At 49.1% G+C, this 17,500-nt stretch overlaps 3 protein-coding genes across 3 annotated transcripts in view; all 3 read right to left on the reverse strand.

Annotated features, from left to right (window-relative positions):
• The window catches only part of LOC311315568 (tensin-3-like), a gene marked incomplete at its 5' end in the record, with an annotated part of 24,914 nt that extends 21,404 nt beyond the window's left edge, over positions 1–3,510 (reverse strand). The window contains one exon of the mRNA XM_084446236.1: positions 911–3,510. Within this exon, the coding sequence (XP_084302362.1) occupies positions 911–3,510 (2,600 nt within the window). The remainder of the gene's footprint in view (positions 1–910) is intronic.
• A 2,686-nt stretch (positions 3,511–6,196) lies between these two features.
• Positions 6,197–13,617, reverse strand: LOC311315569 (keratin, type I cytoskeletal 18-like; the record flags this gene model as incomplete). Its single annotated transcript, XM_084446237.1, has 10 exons — positions 6,197–6,396; positions 6,634–6,711; positions 7,912–7,997; positions 8,683–8,772; positions 9,402–9,622; positions 10,010–10,135; positions 10,250–10,414; positions 11,874–12,030; positions 12,353–12,435; positions 13,492–13,617. 10 exons carry the CDS (start codon positions 13,615–13,617, stop codon positions 6,197–6,199), a joined length of 1,332 nt encoding a protein of 443 aa, XP_084302363.1.
• Positions 13,618–14,330: 713 nt separating this feature from the next.
• Positions 14,331–17,500, reverse strand: part of krt18a.1 (keratin 18a, tandem duplicate 1) — an 8,636-nt gene continuing 5,466 nt past the window's right edge. Inside the window, exons 4-7 of the mRNA XM_084446272.1 lie at positions 17,013–17,177; positions 16,654–16,779; positions 15,541–15,761; positions 14,331–14,988 (exon numbers count right to left, since the gene is read on the reverse strand). Coding sequence (XP_084302398.1) covers positions 14,865–14,988; positions 15,541–15,761; positions 16,654–16,779; positions 17,013–17,177 — 636 coding nt within the window. The 3' untranslated portion in view covers positions 14,331–14,864. The remainder of the gene's footprint in view (positions 14,989–15,540; positions 15,762–16,653; positions 16,780–17,012; positions 17,178–17,500) is intronic.

The following is a 17,500-nucleotide window of genomic DNA, read 5'->3' on the forward strand; positions in this document are numbered from 1 at the left end:
TCTTTTGCTTTCTTTTTGAGAAATTGATTCCAATCATGACATGGAGCTCATCTTCCTCCACTATGTAGCCCAGGCCAAGTGCCTTGTTGTCCTCATCATGCATCTGGTTTGGTAATACCACAGTCTTTGTCTTTGTCCTTTCCTCTTCACCAGTGCACTCTTTCCTCCCACTTTGCCCAGAAAAGACCCAAGGTTTCAACTCAAAACCTCCAGCCTTCAGGATCCTCTCTACATTGGCTGTGATGGATTTCAGCTGATCAAGGTTGTTGTGGGAAGTGAGAATATCATCAACATAGCTGTCATTGTGAAGCACCAGACGCTCCTCTTTGAGGTGGGCAAAGAGAGGGAGGTTAGCAGTCTCACGCATTGCGAGCTGTGCTATGCACCCTGCTGGTTTGTCTCCAGTGTTTACTCGTTATGGCATATTCTCCCAGCTCCTCATCCTCAGAGTCTCGCCAGAGAAATCTGTGTAGGTGCATTTCACGATCTTCTAACCAGACAGAATTATACATCTTTTTTACGTCCCCCAGAGCAGCGTACACTCCGCCTCTGAATCTGAGAAGGACAGCTCGAATCTGATTGAGAACATCAGGGCCTTTCATCAGCAGGTCATTCATGCTCACACCTCTGCACCTTTGACTGCTGTTCCATACGATTCTCACCGGAGTTGTGACAGAGTGTGGGTTGGGGGCAATGAGGTGACTCAGGTACCACACTGGTCCATTCCAGTTGGTGATTGCGTCCATAGACAGTCTGACTGCAGCTCTTCGATTGACCATGTCATGTATTTGTGCAGCATATGCAACTTTCCATTCAGGTGCTTTGGCTAGTTGCTTTTCTGTTCTGAGGAATGTGGCCAACGGTTCTTTTATTGTTTGGCAGGGAGACAGGGTCTTCTACCCAAGGATACCTGGCATGCCAATGTGGCTCCCTGATGTGACTGTCATCTGTGACATAGGTGAGGCCTTCCCTTACCACTTCAAGCTCCCTCTCCTCTGCAAGAGTCATTTCTTTGCCAGCTGGCTGACAGTTTCCACAGCGGCACCCTCCACACTTTGGTTCGCATGCTGCACCGATACTGTCCCATTTCCACCACTCTAAGAAGTCCCGGTTGGTGGTTGAGGTGCTTGACTCCTGGAGCGTGGTGTAAACCTGAGTGTTTGACGGAAGTCTCTCTGAAACTTTGCCAGTGAGCTCCTCATACTTCACAGCAGCAGTTCGCATTGATCTTGCAAAGTGTGTTTTGGACATGTGGGCTGACACGGTGAGCTCCTCAAAGAGCTCAGGATGAGTCCCTCCCACTGTATTCCCCAGTGGTCCATCCCATAGCACAAGGTCTCCGACAACTTTGATCCTTTGGGGTGCAAGCTGACCTTCTCTGTGGCTTATGAGCAGGCTTATCTCTTTGGGTCTTGTCAGCTCTCCAAGTGGGATGTCTGGAAAGAGTTTCTGCAGCTGTTTGGGATTCACACGTTTGTGGATGTCGGCAATACTGTCCAGCCCATAGCAGACCAATTGGTAGGACTTCAGAGTGCCTTTAGGAGTGTTCACTCTGATCTTTAGGAGGTACCGCTTTGTATCCACACGGGCCTTCATCCCACCAACACCATGGACGATGAGAGTGATGTCTTCACTTCTGAGGTTCAGTCTGTTTGCAGCCTTGTGAGTTATATAATTAGTGTCTGATGCCAGGTCAATTAATGTTCCAATCTTTTGTCCAGCATTTGCTGTGACCTCCAGAAGCATCATGATCACTGGTAACTCCTGTAATCCACTCTCCACTAGAAGGCCTGGTTGTTCTTGTCCAGTGCTGAAAGCCTTTGATGCAGCATTTGAGAATACATCACGACATTGTTTTGCCAGCTCTGGGGATAGCTTTTTGACGAACTCTTCTTGTTCCTCTGTGTACTTCCTCTTGCTTTTCTCTTCCTCTGATCCAGGTTTGCTCTTTTTCTGAGGTACACTGCTTTTCTTGTTAGGACACAGATAGAAGTGATGCTCAGGAGCATGTTCCTCATTGCAGGCATGGTTGGTACACAGGAAGTCTGGTTTGCAGTATGAACTGTCATCCTGAACATCAAGACATCTCTTGCATGCTCCCAACTTCTTAGCTGCCGCCTTTTTCTCTGTTAGCTTTAGCGCTCGAAACTGCATGCAGAAGTAAAGCTTCCTCTTGTGTTTGCCATCTCCACAGACAACACAGCCAGTGCAGTCGTCGCCTGCCTTGGTAGACTTTGTTCTGGCATGTCTTGGCTCCGTCTTGGTTTCTCTCCTGCTTGGTTCTTCATCCCTCAGTTGCTCAAGCTGCTCATATATGCTTTCTTGCCCTTTGAGGAATTTCAAGAGACCGTCAAACCGATTGGCTGGAGCCACAGCATTTCTTCTATCAGCCACATAGACAAGCCATTCTTTCTTGAGAGAATCTGGGAGTTTACCCTCAATTGATTTGGTCACCAGTGGATTTTTTATAGCACCTGTGTCTCCAAGCTCACTCAGGTCTTGAAGTGCCTTCTCCACTGCTTGGATCAACTCCACTATTTTCCGTGGCTGGTTACTTCTGACAGGTGACATTTTCTGTAGCTCCTCCACTATTTCAATAGCAATAGATGTCTGATTCCCGAAGCGGTTCTCTAGGACACGGAAGATGTCATCTGCAGCACTGTGAGTGGTGAGGTGAAGGTCTCTTATGATCCTGTCATCAATACTGTCCAGCAATTGGGCTTTTTTCACCTCCTTAGAACCGGTCGGCTCACCCTGCCTCTGGAGTGCTTCCCAGTCCTTTCTCCACCTGTGAAAATTAAAAAGTTTGTTGCCAGTGAATTTAGGAAGTTCTGTTGGTTTCAATTTGATGGCTGGCAAAGGATGACTGGAGGCAATTGGTTCTCTTCTAGCTTCCCCTTTTATCCTCTCCTGTATGAAGTCAGCCTTCTTGGAAACCAGCTTGGTGGTTTGAAGTTCAAGCCCCTTTAAGTCATTCAGAATGATTCTCTGTTGATCTTGGGGGATCCATCGCTTCCACCGACTGTGCATCTCCTTTGCAGTCTTCACCAGTCCTTCCAGGTGGTTAAGCATGAACTCATATCCCTCCTGGTTACCGTTGGGTTCTACAGCAGTAGTGCGTTTACACTCCTCCTCTGCTGCCTGTAGAGCTATGGACATTTCATGAACTCCAAAATTGTCCCAGAGAGCTGTCTGAATAAGATGCTTGACTTCCTTGAGTTTCAACTCAGACTCCTTCACAGTCTTTGCTAGATCGGCTTTCTGACGCTCAGTTAGCTCAGCTGCCTCCTCATCCAGCTCTGCGAGGATTCTGGCCTCCACATTGTCATTGGCTTCCATGACTTTCTCGGCTCCTATTGTGAGTCTCTTGAAACTGTCTCTGAGTTCTTCCTCAGACATATCCTCATAGGTCCTGGTGATGCTGTTGACCAGACGAGAGAATAATCCTTTTGCCGTCGCTCTCTCCGCCTTGAGTTGCTCAACTGACTTCCCAGTAGCTTCCTCAGCCATGGTTGGGGTTGCTCACAGGTGAGGGCTTGAGTGAGGCCTTATGGTGAATTGTCTTGAATTGTTTGGAACTTTATGTCCAGGATCCTAGGTTGTTGCTCCTGCTGTTTCAGTTTGCAAGACCCCGTTTCAGTATCCTGGTCTTCCTGTCTCCGTTTCCTGGTTTTCCAGTGGTGACACGGTTTTTCACTGTCAAGTTATGTTTATCTGTGCTGTCCCCGAACTTGAAAAAGGGCTAAACTGTCTGCCCAGAGTCCCACAGGATTCCACTCTCAATGATCAGATAGAAATTATCTTTCTCCTTTTATTTAGGATTTTGTTTTCTTTTTGTTGTCGTTTCATTGGTGGTAGCAGTGAAAAACCGGCAGCCACTCTGGTCATTTAGCAGGCAGTTACAAAGCACAACAGTTCTTTGTAGTGGGCAATCTTCCCCACCAGTGTTTGTTCCAGCTCCAATTGCCTTCTCACTGGAGTTTCCTAGTTAAAAGGGTGAACACCTCTGTTGAGCAGCTATTGCCTTAATTGCACATTGCCCTCAGGAAACCGGTGGCATGGAGAGGGAGTTTGGCCGGAGAATCGGAGCAGCTGGTGCGGTTCTGCAGTCGCTTTACCGCACTGTTGTGACGAAAAGAGAGCTGAGCCAAAAGGCAAAGCTCTCGATCTGCCGGTCTATCTTCGTCCCCACCCTCACCTATGGTCATGAAGGATGGGTCATGACCGAAAGAACGAGATCACGGATACAAGCGGCCGAAATGAGTTTTCTCCGGAGGGTGGCTGGGGTCTCCCTGAGAGATAGGGTGAGAAGTTCAGTCATCCGGGAGAGACTCGGAGTAGAGCCGCTGCTCCTTTGCGTCGAAAGGAGCCAGTTGAGGTGGTTCGGGCATCTAGTGAGGATGCCTCCTGGGCGCCTCCCTAGGGAGGTGTTCCAGGCGTGTCCGGCTGGGAGGAGGCCGCGGGGTAGACCCAGGACTAGGTGGCGGGACTACATCTCCGCACTGGCCTGTGAGCGGCTAAAGATTCCCCAGGCAGAGCTGGTTGATGCTGCTAGGGAAAGGGATGTCTGGGGCCCCCTGCTGGAGCTGCTGCCTCCGCGACCCGACCCTGGATAAGCGGATGAAGATGATGATGATGATGATGCCCTCAGCTGGTAACAGTTGACCAGCCGCAATGACTGTTTTCCCCTCTAGGGGGGAGAAATGGGAACTTTCCCTGAATTGTGATGATGATGTTTGTGGTTTCCCAGTTTGACAAGACAGTATGTATGTATGTATGTATGTATGTATGTATGTATGTATGTATGTATGTATGTATGTATGTATGTATGTATGTAAGTATACTTGCATGTATGCTTGTCAGTAGTTATAGTATTATTGTGGTATACATCATAACGCTCTTTTATTATGTACTGTCCTCGTTCAACGAATGGTGTCCTTTGTTGTCCACACGGCAGATTGTGTCTTCATTGTGTTCATGTTCTATGTAAGAACTGCAGATGGAAATTAGCTTCCTTGCAAAATCTATCATACTGTATATCTCATGCCACTAAAGCCAGAGAGAGAGAGAGAGAGAGAGAGAGTGAGAGAGAGAAAGAGAGAGAGAGAGAGAGAGAGAGAGCTCATCAATGACCTTTGCCCTTACAATGGGTAATTCATCCGCTGCTACAATTATCGTGACCTTTAATCCAGAGCTGTGATCATGCAGTGATAACCTCTGACCTGCTCTCTCAGCTGTCCATCATCTCCCAGCCCTGCTGACCTCTGACCTGCTCTCTCAGCTGTCCATCATCTCCCAGCCCTGCTGACCTCTGACCTCACACACTGTCCTGCTCCTCACGTCTCCCTCTTGTCTCATTGCGACAGCGGTCCGCGATGCGCTCCAGTTACCCCAGACGTGCTCCAGTTACCCCAGACGTGCTCCAGTTACCCCAGACGTGAAGCCATGGCTGTTACAACACAGAGACAGCCCCCCCCCCTGGTCCTGTTACAACACAGAGACAGCCCCCCCCCACCCTGGTCCTGTTACAACACAGACAGCCCCCAAGATAATACCCCCCCCCAGCCCTACCCAGATAATACCCCCCCCCCCGGTCCTGCCCAGATTACACCCCCCCCCCGGCCCTACCCAGATAAACCCCCCCCCTGGTCCTGCCCAGCCCATCACGTGACCATCCATCATACTGGCAGAACACAAGGGGCAGGAAGTCCCTGAACACCAGGGCTTCTCAGTGTAGAAGCTTTAAGTCCCTGAACACCAGGGCTTCTCAGTGTAGAAGCTTTAAGTCCCTGAACACCAGGGCTTCTCAGTGTAGAAGCTTTAAGTCCCTGAACACCAGGGCTTCTCAGTGTAGAAGCTTTAAGTCCCTGAACACCAGGGCTTCTCAGTGTAGAAGCTTTAAGTCCCTGAACACCAGGGCTTCTCAGTGTAGAAGCTTTAAGCCCCTGAACACGAGGGCTTCTCAGTGTAGAAGCTTTAAGTCCCTGAACACCAGGGCTTCTCAGTGTAGAAGCTTTAAGCCCCTGAACACCAGGGCTTCTCAGTGTAGAAGCTTTAAGTCCCTGAACACCAGGGCTTCTCAGTGTAGAAGCTTTAAGTCCCTGAACACCAGGGCTTCTCAGTGTAGAAGCTTTAAGTCCCTGAACACCAGGGCTTCTCAGTGTAGAAGCTTTAAGTCCCTGAACACCAGGGCTTCTCAGTGTAGAAGCTTTAAGCCCGTGTTGAGCGGGCTGGCCCAGGGGCGGGATTCGAACCCACGCTCATACGAGCTCTCCCGCTTGCGAGGCGGACGCGCTGATAGATGCGCCAATAGGGACGTCCCACTTGGAGGGACTGTCAGCGCTGCTTTGAGGAGCTGGGACTCACCCCACCAGGGCTCACGAGGACTCAGCTCACCTGGTTACACACGCATGTCAACAAGGGGAGAGTTATTGAAAGGTAGTTGAGCCCCTTCTGGTTAGTGGTGATGTGATGAAGGGCTTGTAGCCCGAAACTTCCCCTCGGTGTCAATAAAAAATCCTGGGAGCATATATCTGGTGTACAGACTTCTTTTCCTGATTAGTTTTTTTGTTTTGTCTAGCACCCCGTTTTAAACATTTTGGATGTGCGAGCCTTTGTCCATTTCCATCTTGCCTTCCTCGTGACAAGAGTTGGAGTTGAAGCAGTCCTGATGTTTCCCCAGAGGGCATCTAGGGGGCAGGACGGAGCAGACTGGCCCAGAGCACAGAGCAGACTGGCCCAGAGCACAGAGCAGACTGGCCCAGAGCAGAGCAGACTGGCCCAGAGCAGAGCAGACTGGCCCAGAGCACAGAGCAGACTGGCCCAGAGCACAGAGCAGACTGGCCCAGAGCACAGAGCAGACTGGCCCAGAGCACAGAGCAGACTGGCCCAGAGCACAGAGCAGACTGGCCCAGAGTAGAGCAGACTGGCCCAGAGCACAGAGCAGACTGGCCCAGAGCAGAGCAGACTGGCCCAGAGCAGAGCAGACTGGCCCAGGGGAGAGAGCAGAATGGCCCAGAGCAGAGCAGACTGGCCCAGAGCGGCTCCACCTCTGGGGCTGCAGAGAGGCAGCTTCCCCCCTAACCCTGGACACAGCCTGGCTCTGGGCCTCAGGAATGACAGGTATGCAGGACAGGATGTACAGACACACACACACACACACACACACACACACGCACGCACGCACGCACGCACGCACGCACGCACACACACACTGCAGCTCTCACACACACTATCTTTCTCTAACCCCCCCCCCCCCCTCTCTCTCTCTGTCTGTCTCTCTGTCTCTCTCTTTCTCTGTCTCTTTCTCTCTTTCTCACTCTCCCTGTTTTCTGTGGAATGCTCTCTCTCTCTCTCTCTCTCTCTCTCTCTCTCTCTCTCTCTCTCTCTCTCTCTCTCTCTCTCTCTCTCTCTCTCTCTCTCTCTAGTCTGGTTGCTATCAGGCCTTTTCTAGCCCCCCCAGACTGGGACAGAAGATGTGTGTTAGGAGGACAGCTTTACGACCCCAGCGGAGGGAGGGAGGGAGCGAGGGAGGAGAGAAAAGAGATGAAGGGAGAGAGCACTTTCACACATCTTTCACAATAACAACCGTAGGCAGGAAAACACTGGTGAGGGTTGGGCAGCGGCTTTTGGACGGTTTGGTCTCACGAATGATACTCTGCCCTAGTTGGTGGACACTGCTATAGTGATATCTACACAGGTATCTCTGCAAAGACAGGCTGGCCGTCCTACCAAGGTCCCAGGCCAGAAGACTGTCTGATATCTCACGCCTCTTCCCATGCAACTGCATGAGGTAAGCAGCTCAATCAGCAGAGAGACCAAACAAGGTCGTCTCCTTATCGCCGCCACGCCAGGCGGGCAGACGGACTAATGGCAGGAAAACAAGAGGAGGAGGGCCAGACTGTGACTCACCCTCAGAGCGTGCCTGGGAACGGAGGCCCGCTGACACGCCGGGGGCAGAGGGCACCGGGGTCACACCAAGAATTCCTGAGAGGGTTCTGGAAGGTTCCGGAACAACACAGTGTTCCGCCGGGGCCCGGAGCCAGACTGCGTGGGACAGACCTCGTGGCCCAGGGCCAGAACTTGTCCTAGAACATAACACTGTGTTCCGCTGGGCTGAGACCCACAGTATGCAGGACGGATCTGGTGGGCCCAAGGCCAGAACCTACAGAACCTTCCCTTCGTAGGCTTTGGAAAGGTTGGTTCACATAGAACCTACAGAACCTTCCCTTCTGAGGCTTTGGAAAGGTTGGTTCACATATAACAAGGCATCTTGTTTGATGGGTAAACATGTTCAACGGTCCAAAATGGCAGTCAAAAAATGTTATTAAATTTGAACCAGTTTAAGGATACATAACCATTGTACAGTATGTATTACACAAGAGATATGTGCTTACATAATGCTACTCTCATTTCAACTCCTGATGCATTGTGGGAAAGATAAACTGTGATTGAACAGGAGAAACGCAAGACAACACACGCGTACATCCGTTAGGTTGATAGGTATGAGATACATTTTATTTAAAAAAAACTGAAGTAGACCCACACACTTGCTAATTTGTTGAATTAATTAATGGTTTTCAAAATGGAGGATTCCCCAGGAGGTGATGTTCGATAGAGGATTCTCCAGAACGTGATATTTATAGTGAGGGCTGGGAACGCTGGACATCCTCGGTCACTGACACAACCCTCCCCTCCACCAGGGTCTGGGAGACCGTCACCACCTTCTTCGTCACCTGAGACCTCTTCTCCTCCACCACAGCATCCTCCAGCCTGCAGAGGGGGGCAGAGGAGGGGGGGATAGGAGGGATGGTAGCGGACTCAAAGTTTAGGGCAGTGCACCCATAGCTGGATTCCATTCTTTGCTTCTATTGATATTCTATTGTATTCCAAGGGGTGTACTGTGCCTTTAATTCCATGTGAGAGCTAAGATCATATTTGCATACAGCTAGTTTGCATAATATGATGATTTGCAGATAAACAAGTTTGAATGGAGGAACGGGACACGCCTTAACCTCAGACTTCCATACAGGACCTACATCTGTTTGATGCCGTAAACCACAGATGAGTGCAGTGTTCATGGAAATGTTCAGGATGGTTTGATACCAGAGGGTTAACCCTAACCCTAACCCTAACCCTAACCCTACATGCAAGGACACTCCTGTAAAAGGCTAGTGTCGGGTATCTCACACAAGCCAAACCCTGTCCTCTCTCTCAAATCCCTGAAGAACTTCATCCTATTTATTCATGCTGTATACTTCCAACCTCCCCTGCACACTTCCTATGTTGTGTCCCTCCATTTTAGCCTTTCTAACTTTCTATTTAATGGGGGGCAAAAAAAGAACTGAACTATTCTGTTCTTTCTATTTATTTCTGTTGGTTCAATGCTCTTCTACTCTCACCTCAGGTCCCCCCCCTCCAGCAGCCTCCGGTATGTGGCGATCTCGGCCTCTAGCTTCATCTTGATGTTTAAGAGCGCCTGGTAGTCCTGGGTCTGCAGCCCGATGCTGGAGCGCAGCCGGGTCAGCTCCGCCTGGAGGCCCAGCAGGGCGGCGTTGTGCTTCTCCATCTCCCGGTTGAACCGCAGCTCCACGTCGCGCAGCGTGCCCTCCAGAGAGGACTTCTGGGTGATTTGAGAGAGAAACGAGGAGTCATCGACATGGTGGCAGTGGTGGCAGTTTAAATATTGCAGTATCAATATCAAAGAGAGATATCCTAAAGGTGCCTGCACCTTGCCCCAACCAACGCCAACCAGTGCAAACCAACGCCAACCAACGCCAACCAATGCCAACCAACGCTAGCCAACGCCAACCAACTGCCAACACCCAACGTTCTAAAGTTGGCAGTTGTTAGAATGTTGGAAGTTTAAAATTCAGCTGCAAAATCCACCCAACCAACGCCACCAACAAACATAGCACACCAATCCAACATTGTCATTGGTTGGCGTTGGTTGGGGCAGTGTGCAGCACTTTTACACTCAACTAGAAGTGCAGGATTGTGATTGGCTCACCAGGCTGATCTGGGCCTGGAGCTCGATCTGCAGGCTCTGGAGGGACCGGCGGCTCTCGCTGGCCCTGGTGCTGGCCTGGTTCAGGGCAGCGGAGTTCTCAGTCACCTGGATCTGCACCTCTGTGATCTGTGAACACACACACACACACACACAGACACACACCGTTAACCCTCGTCATGACTGCACATTACCCTTATACACTGAACAGTGGTGTCACATAAGGTAACTTGAGAGTCATACTTTGGATTCGTGCCAGGCTTTGAGCTCCCTCTGGTTCTTCAGGGCCATCTTCTCATACGTGGCCCTCATCTCCTCCATGATCTGGGCCAGGTCCTGACCCTTAGGGGCGTCCACGTCCACCTGCACCCCAGCCTGGGTGATCTGTGCAAGCATCTCCAACACATCCTGTCACAGAGGACACACTCACTCTCTGCTGCCAAACATCCTCTATGGCATCAGTTGCACAGACACCAACTCACGTCTACAGCAGATCAACCTATCAACCTACAGTACCAGTCAAAAGTTTGGACACACCTGCTCATTCAAGTGAAAGTAAAAGTGTGTCAAAACTTTTGACCGGTTCTCTATATTACTAAGGCGCTTTCAGAATTCTGATAATCTGAAATGTATAGTTTCACATAAATATTTTTAATTTTGTCAACTCAGTGCTGCTTCTTATATCCTTGTGGTTGTGAAAAACAAACCAGTGAGATGAGTTAGTGTGTGTTCTGAGGGATCTGTCCTCATGTTAGTGTGTGTTCTGAGGGATCTGTCCTCATGTTAGGGTGTGTTCTGAGGGATCTGTCCTCACAGTCTCGTGATGTTAGTGTGTGTTCTGAGGGATCTGTCCTCACAGTCTCGTGATGTTAGGGTGTGTTCTGGTGGATCTGTCCTCACAGTCTCGTGATGTTAGGGTGTGTTCGGAGGGATCGGTTCTCACAGTCTCGTGATGTTAGTGTGTGTTCTGGTGGATCTGTCCTCACAGTCTCGTGATGTTAGGGTGTGTTCTGGTGGATCTGTCCTCACAGTCTTGTGATGTTAGTGTGTGTTCTGAGGGATCTGTCCTCACAGTCTCATGATGTTAGGGTGTGTTCTGAGGGATCTGTCCTCACAGTCTCGTGATGTTAGGGTGTGTTCTGAGGGATCGGTTCTCACAGTCTCGTGATGTTAGGGTGTGTTCTGAGGGATCGGTTCTCACAGTCTCGTGATGTTAGGGTGTGTTCTGAGGGATCTGTCCTCACAGTCTCGTGATGTTAGTGTGTGTTCTGGTGGATCTGTCCTCATGTTAGTGTGTGTTCTGGTGGATCTGTCCTCACAGTCTCGTGATGTTAGTGTGTGTTCTGGTGGATCTGTCCTCACAGTCTCGTGATGTTAGTGTGTGTTCTGAGGGATCTGTCCTCACAGTCTCATGATGTTAGTGTGTGTTCTGGTGGATCTGTCCTCATGTTAGTGTGTGTTCTGGTGGATCTGTCCTCACAGTCTCGTGATGTTAGGGTGTGTTCTGGTGGATCTGTCCTCACAGTCTCATGATGTTAGGGTGTGTTCTGGTGGATCTGTCCTCACAGTCTCGTGATGTTAGGGTGTGTTCTGAGGGATCTGTCCTCACAGTCTCGTGATGTTAGGGTGTGTTCTGGTGGATCTGTCCTCACAGTCTCGTGATGTTAGGGTGTGTTCTGAGGGATCTGTCCTCACAGTCTCATGATGTTAGGGTGTGTTCTGAGGGATCTGTCCTCACAGTCTCGTGATGTTAGTGTGTGTTCTGAGGGATCTGTCCTCACAGTCTTGTGATGTTAGGGTGTGTTCTGAGGGATCTGTCCTCACAGTCTCGTGATGTTAGGGTGTGTTCTGAGGGATCTGTCCTCACAGTCTCGTGATGTTTCTTCAGGCTGATCAGTTCCTCTTTCAGAGACTCGATGTCGGTCTCCAGGTGCAAGCGGATCACGTTGGTGTCGTCCAGAATCTTCCTCAGCCGAGCAACATCGGCCTCCACCGTCTGACGCATCCCCAGCTCGTACTCCATCCTGGACGCAAGGTCAAGGTCAAGGTCATCTGTGTTATCTCACAAGCAGAAATGTGTTATGCAGCCAGAAATGAAACATGGGACATGACGCTGAATGTGCACACTCAGAACAAAAGGTTCTACCATTTTATATTCTCCTCTGAAAATCCCATTTAAAACCCGTTCTGAAAAGAATTCTCAGATGGGACATCTGAGGAACCCCTTTGGAACATGGTCTGTTGTTGTTGTTGCTGTTTTTTGGGGGGTGGGGTACACACACACACACACACACACACACACACACACACACACACACACACGCACTCAGTCTTTCACTCACTCACTTGAGCTGGAAGTCATCGGCGGCCAGGCGAGCGTTGTCAGTCTGGACCGCCAGGTTGAAATTCCACAGGGTCACCTCCAGGATCTGGGAGGGGGGGAGGTGCAGGAGGATCATGTGTTAAATGCTGTATTAATTCAGCAGGGTCACCTCCAGGATCTGGGAGGGGGGGAGGTGCAGGAGGATCATGTGTTAAATGCAGTATATATTCAGCAGGGTCACCTCCAGGATCTGGGGGGGGGGGTGCAGGAGGATCATGTGTTAAATGCAGTATAATGAGTTAATTTTAATGATGAATTGAGATAGTTGATAAGTTGAAAATGCAATGCACTGATTATAGTGTATACAGTACTATAGGACTTCAGTCAGAATGAAAGTCCCTATAAAACAATGATCCAAGCTGGACTTACACAAAGTCCAGCAGGTTGTAAACAGACAGATAGTCCAGAGCAGCAGATTGGCAGCAGATTATTATTACTGTACAATGTTGGTCAGCCTACACTACCTGTGTGGGCCATGGATTGGTTTTACTGTATTTGTGACTTGTCTGTCTGGGTTTCTCATGTCGTAGGCTTATACTCTGTTTAACTACTGCTTTTTATTTATCTTTCTTTTCTTTGTTGCCTAAACATATTTAATGCCATTCATCATAGGGTTCTATAGTGAAAGACATGCAGGTCATAGGGTTCTATAGTGAAAGACATGCAGGTCACAGGGTTCTATAGTGAAAGACATGCAGGTCATAGGGTTCTATAGTGAAAGACATGCAGGTCATAGGGTTCTATAGTGAAAGACATGCAGGTCATAGGGTTCTATAGTGAAAGACATGCAGGTCATAGGGTTCTATAGTGAAAGAAATGCAGGTCATAGGGTTCTATAGTGAAAGAAATGCAGGTCTCAAACAATCTCCCTGTACACATGAAGAACAACTACTGTAGATGACACCTGTCTACCTCTTCACCACCTGTCTACCTCCTCACCACCTGTCTACCTCTTCACCACCTGTCTACCTCCTCACCACCCGTCTACCTCCTCACCACCTGTCTACCTCCTCACCACCTGTCTATCTCCTCACCACCTGTCTACCTCTTCACCACCTGTCTACCTCCTCACCACCTGTCTATCTCTTCACCACCTGTCTACCTCCTCACCACCTGAGGAGCTGCTGAGCCTGGTGGTGGTGACGCTGCTGCTGGAGATCCTGGTCCCCCAGCCCCCTGCCCCGCCAGCCACACTGTGGGGGTATCTGCCTGCGTAGCTGGGCTCCATGTCTGGCAATAACTGCATATGGTTAACGTGAAAGGCCATGGCTGTGGTCCGGAGAGGATAGATCCAGCCGTGGGGGAGTCAGACAGACAGAGAGACAGAGAGACAGAGAGACAGAGAGACAGACAGAGATACAGAGAGACAGACAGAGAGACAGAGAGACAGACAGAGAGACACAGGCTGACACCGGTGGGTATGGAGGAGAGTTGTGGACGAGACACAGAGCGTTTTTATAGTGCATTCCAACCTGCCATTCCCTATCCTTCCTATCTCTACTTCACCTTTGGCCCTCAGAGTGGCGTTTACTGCTTTCACCTTCACATGGTTAGAGCCTGCAGGTACCTCTGCTCCACTAGACATGGGAAAGGGTATGGCCGCTACGCCCAGATTAAAGCCTGCTTATCAGTATCCAATCATTCTGGCTGGCTGGCAGGACCTAGATGGTAAACACACTGTAAATCCAAAGTCCTACAGCTAGTAAAATGTATATCAAATATCAAATCTACAAAAGCTGTAGTTGTAGGGAGCAAACATTTAGAATGCATTGGCCTGGATTTTTATGGGCCTGGTGTTTGCTAGTGGGACTGTAGGAGAGTATCCCTTTCTGTCCAATGTGTTGACCTTTGGCTCACTAGCTTATATTGCTTGCTTTCAGTTTTTATTATTCATCCTGTTCTGGTTATAATTTGACACATATTGAGAGAACCTACACAAAATGTTGGTCAAAACTTTATTGAAACGTCTGGAGAACACAGTTACAACACATTAGGCAAACACATCTGGACAGACAGGAAACTATGATGATGGCGATGATAGAAAATGAATGGTTTACTGGAATGTCTGGAGAACACAGTTACAACACATTAGGCAAACACAAATGGACAGACAGGAAACTGGATGGTTTACATGATAAGAAGGGATTTTATATTACTGAAAAAATATGACTTCAACCTCATTGTCCTGTAAATGCCTATGCTTCTAATAGCATCAGACCAAAGCCAATGACACATAAGGCAATGATGATGAAATAAATAAATGATGAACTAGTTTTCATCTGATCCAGTTGGCCTCTACGGTGTCTGATTGTATTTGTTAACCTATCGAATGTTAGTGTTGCATAATCAGGAAGTAAAAGGGACCAATGGCAGAGATGGTTGGGGTCCAAAGGTCCTTGAGGTCAGTTAGCCAATAATATTTTAGTGTTGTGTGATCAGGAAGTGAGTGGGACCAATGGGAGTGCAGGCTGTGTTTCAGACGTCTCTCTCCTTGGTCTCTGTGCTGGACGAGACCACCTTGCCGTCCACCAGGGTCTGTGTTACGGTCATCACCTTGGTCTTCTTGGTCGTTCGCTGGTCTTCAAGGGCGTCCTGCAGCCTGAGGGAAGGTTCCAGAACAGTTACTCCATGTTCCGGAACAGTCAGTCTATGTTCCAGAACGGTTAGTCTATGTTCCACAATATTATAGAACAGGTAGTTTATATTCCAGAATATTCCAGATGTTGGTCTATGTTCCAGAATATTCCAGAACAGTTATTCTATGTTCCAGAACGTGCCAGAACAGTCATTCTATTGTTGCGTTAGATTATAACTCAGATATCGCAATTTGTGTTTTGCTACTAGGGAAATAAAATAAAATGGCAGTTCACTTAGTTTGATAAAATGGTTGTTGTACAGTAGCTCTGTATAGGTAGAATAGCTAACAATTAGTGCAATTGACTGGCTAGCTAACTAGCCAGCTCCAATCTCCGGCTTTGTAGCTTGAACATGCGTAGGTCTGAGATAACATATTTTCAGCCTTGTATGTACCACCTTGCCACCATAAACAAGGTTTAAAAGTTTGTGAAAAGTTAGTTTATGTTCCCTTTCAACACCAACAAAACACAATTAAAGCTTCTTACTGGACTCTCTCATCTTCATTGTTACTTACGTAAAGTTTTCTCCGTCCAGCAGTCTCCTGTAGGTGGCGATCTCTGCCTCCAGCTTCATCTTGATGTTGAGCAGGGCCTCGTACTCCTGCGTCTGCTGCCCGATGCTGTTGCGTAGCTGGCCCAGCTCCGCCTCCAGACTCACAATCACGTTGTTCAGGCTCTCGATCTCCATGTTGTAACGCATCTCTGTGTCACGCAATGTTCCGTCTAGAGAGGCTTTCTGTTGTGAAGAGAAGAGAAGAGAGAGAGGGGGGTTTAGACATCTAGCGAGGCTTTCTGTTGAGAAGAGAAGAGAAGAGAAGAGAAGAGAAGAGAAGAGAAGAGAAGAGAAGAGAAGAGAAGAGAAGAGAAGAGAAGAGAAGAGGGGGGGTTAGACATCTAGAGAGGCTTTCTGTTGTGAAGAGAAGAGAAGAGAAGAGAAGAGAGAGAGAGGGGGGGTTAGACATCTAGAGAGGCTTTCTGTTGTGAAGAGAAGAGAAGAGAAGAGAAGAGAGAGAGAGGGGGGGTTAGACATCTAGAGAGGCTTTCTGTTGAGAAGAGAAGAGAAGAGAAGAGAAGAAGAGAAGAAGAGAAGAGAAGAGAAGAGAAGAGAAGAGAAGAGAAGAGAAGAGAAGAGAAGAGGGGGGGTTAGACATCTAGAGAGGCTTTCTGTTGTGAAGAGAAGAGAAGAGAAGAGAGAGAGAGGGGGGGTTAGACATCTAGAGAGGCTTTCTGTTGTGAAGAGAAGAGAAGAGAAGAGAGAGAGAGGGGGGGTTAGACATCTAGAGAGGCTTTCTGTTGAGAAGAGAAGAGAAGAGAAGAGAAGAAGAGAAGAGAAGAGAAGAGAAGAGAAGAGAAGAGAAGAGAAGAGAAGAGAAGAGAAGAGAAGAGAAGAGAAGAGAAGAGAAGAGAGAGAGAGGGGGGGGGGGTAGACATTAGACTGAAAACTCCTTCAAGCGATCAGTCTTGGTGACAGTTATCCATCAGCTGCGTGGGGGAGTTTCAGAGGAGTGGATGTGTGTGTTCATGTGTGTGTGTGTGTGTTCATGTGGATGTGTGTTGGTGTGTGTGTGTTGATGTGTATGTGTGTGTTGTGTGTGTGTGTGTGTGTGTGTGTGTTGAGTGAGTCTCACCAGGCTCTTCTGGGACTCCAGCTCAATCTCCAGGGTCTGCAGCTGTCTGCGCAGGTCGTTGACCTCGGAGCGCGAGGACTGGAGGGCCTCTGTGTTCTGGATCACCTGAGACTGCACCTCTGAGATCTGAACACAGGTGACAGTGTGAGCACAGACTGGTCTCTGATCTGTTTGGGTGGTACTGTTCAACACAGGTTAGGGTCTAATAAGGAAATCCTTCATGTTTTGAATCCCAGAGTCTGAGCAGCTTCAGAGCTCGAAGCCTCTTAGTTGGAACTCAACCTCAGTATCTCCGTAGTTGTTTAGAAGGGCTGGGTTATCTGGCCACTAGGGGGGTATGGAGTGAGTTTATGACCTACCTGAGATTCGTGCCAGGCTTTGAGCTCCTCCTGGTTCTGCAGGGCCATCTTCTCGTACTTGGCCCTCACCTCAGCCATGATCTGGGCCAGGTCCTGACCCTTAGGGGCGTCAACGTCCACCTGCACCCCCGAATGGGCGATCTGGTTACGCATCTCCATCACTTCCTGTTGGACACAGGAAACAGAGTCCGAGTTAAAGGTACAGTGCACTGTTTGACCCCTGCCCCAGAACTTAGCAGTGAGACGATATGGGAGGTGCGTTTGTAAACAGGAGGTTGTGCGTTGGCTGTAGTCATTTGAATCTTAGTAATTTGAATTTTGTGGCAAACCACCCACACAACCCAAGACGAAGGAAGGGGGCAGATTTGAGAGACGATAACTTATCACCAACACCCTCCTGTCCACCCGCTGGGAGGCAGCCCTGGTTCAGCAGTGTGTGTGTTCAGGGCTGTGTGTTCAGGGCTGTGTGTTCAGGGCTGTGTGTTCAG

The sequence above is a fragment of the Borostomias antarcticus genome (assembly GCF_949987555.1).
Source record: "Borostomias antarcticus genome assembly, chromosome: 11".
Classification (NCBI taxonomy): Eukaryota; Metazoa; Chordata; class Actinopteri; order Stomiiformes; family Stomiidae; genus Borostomias; species Borostomias antarcticus.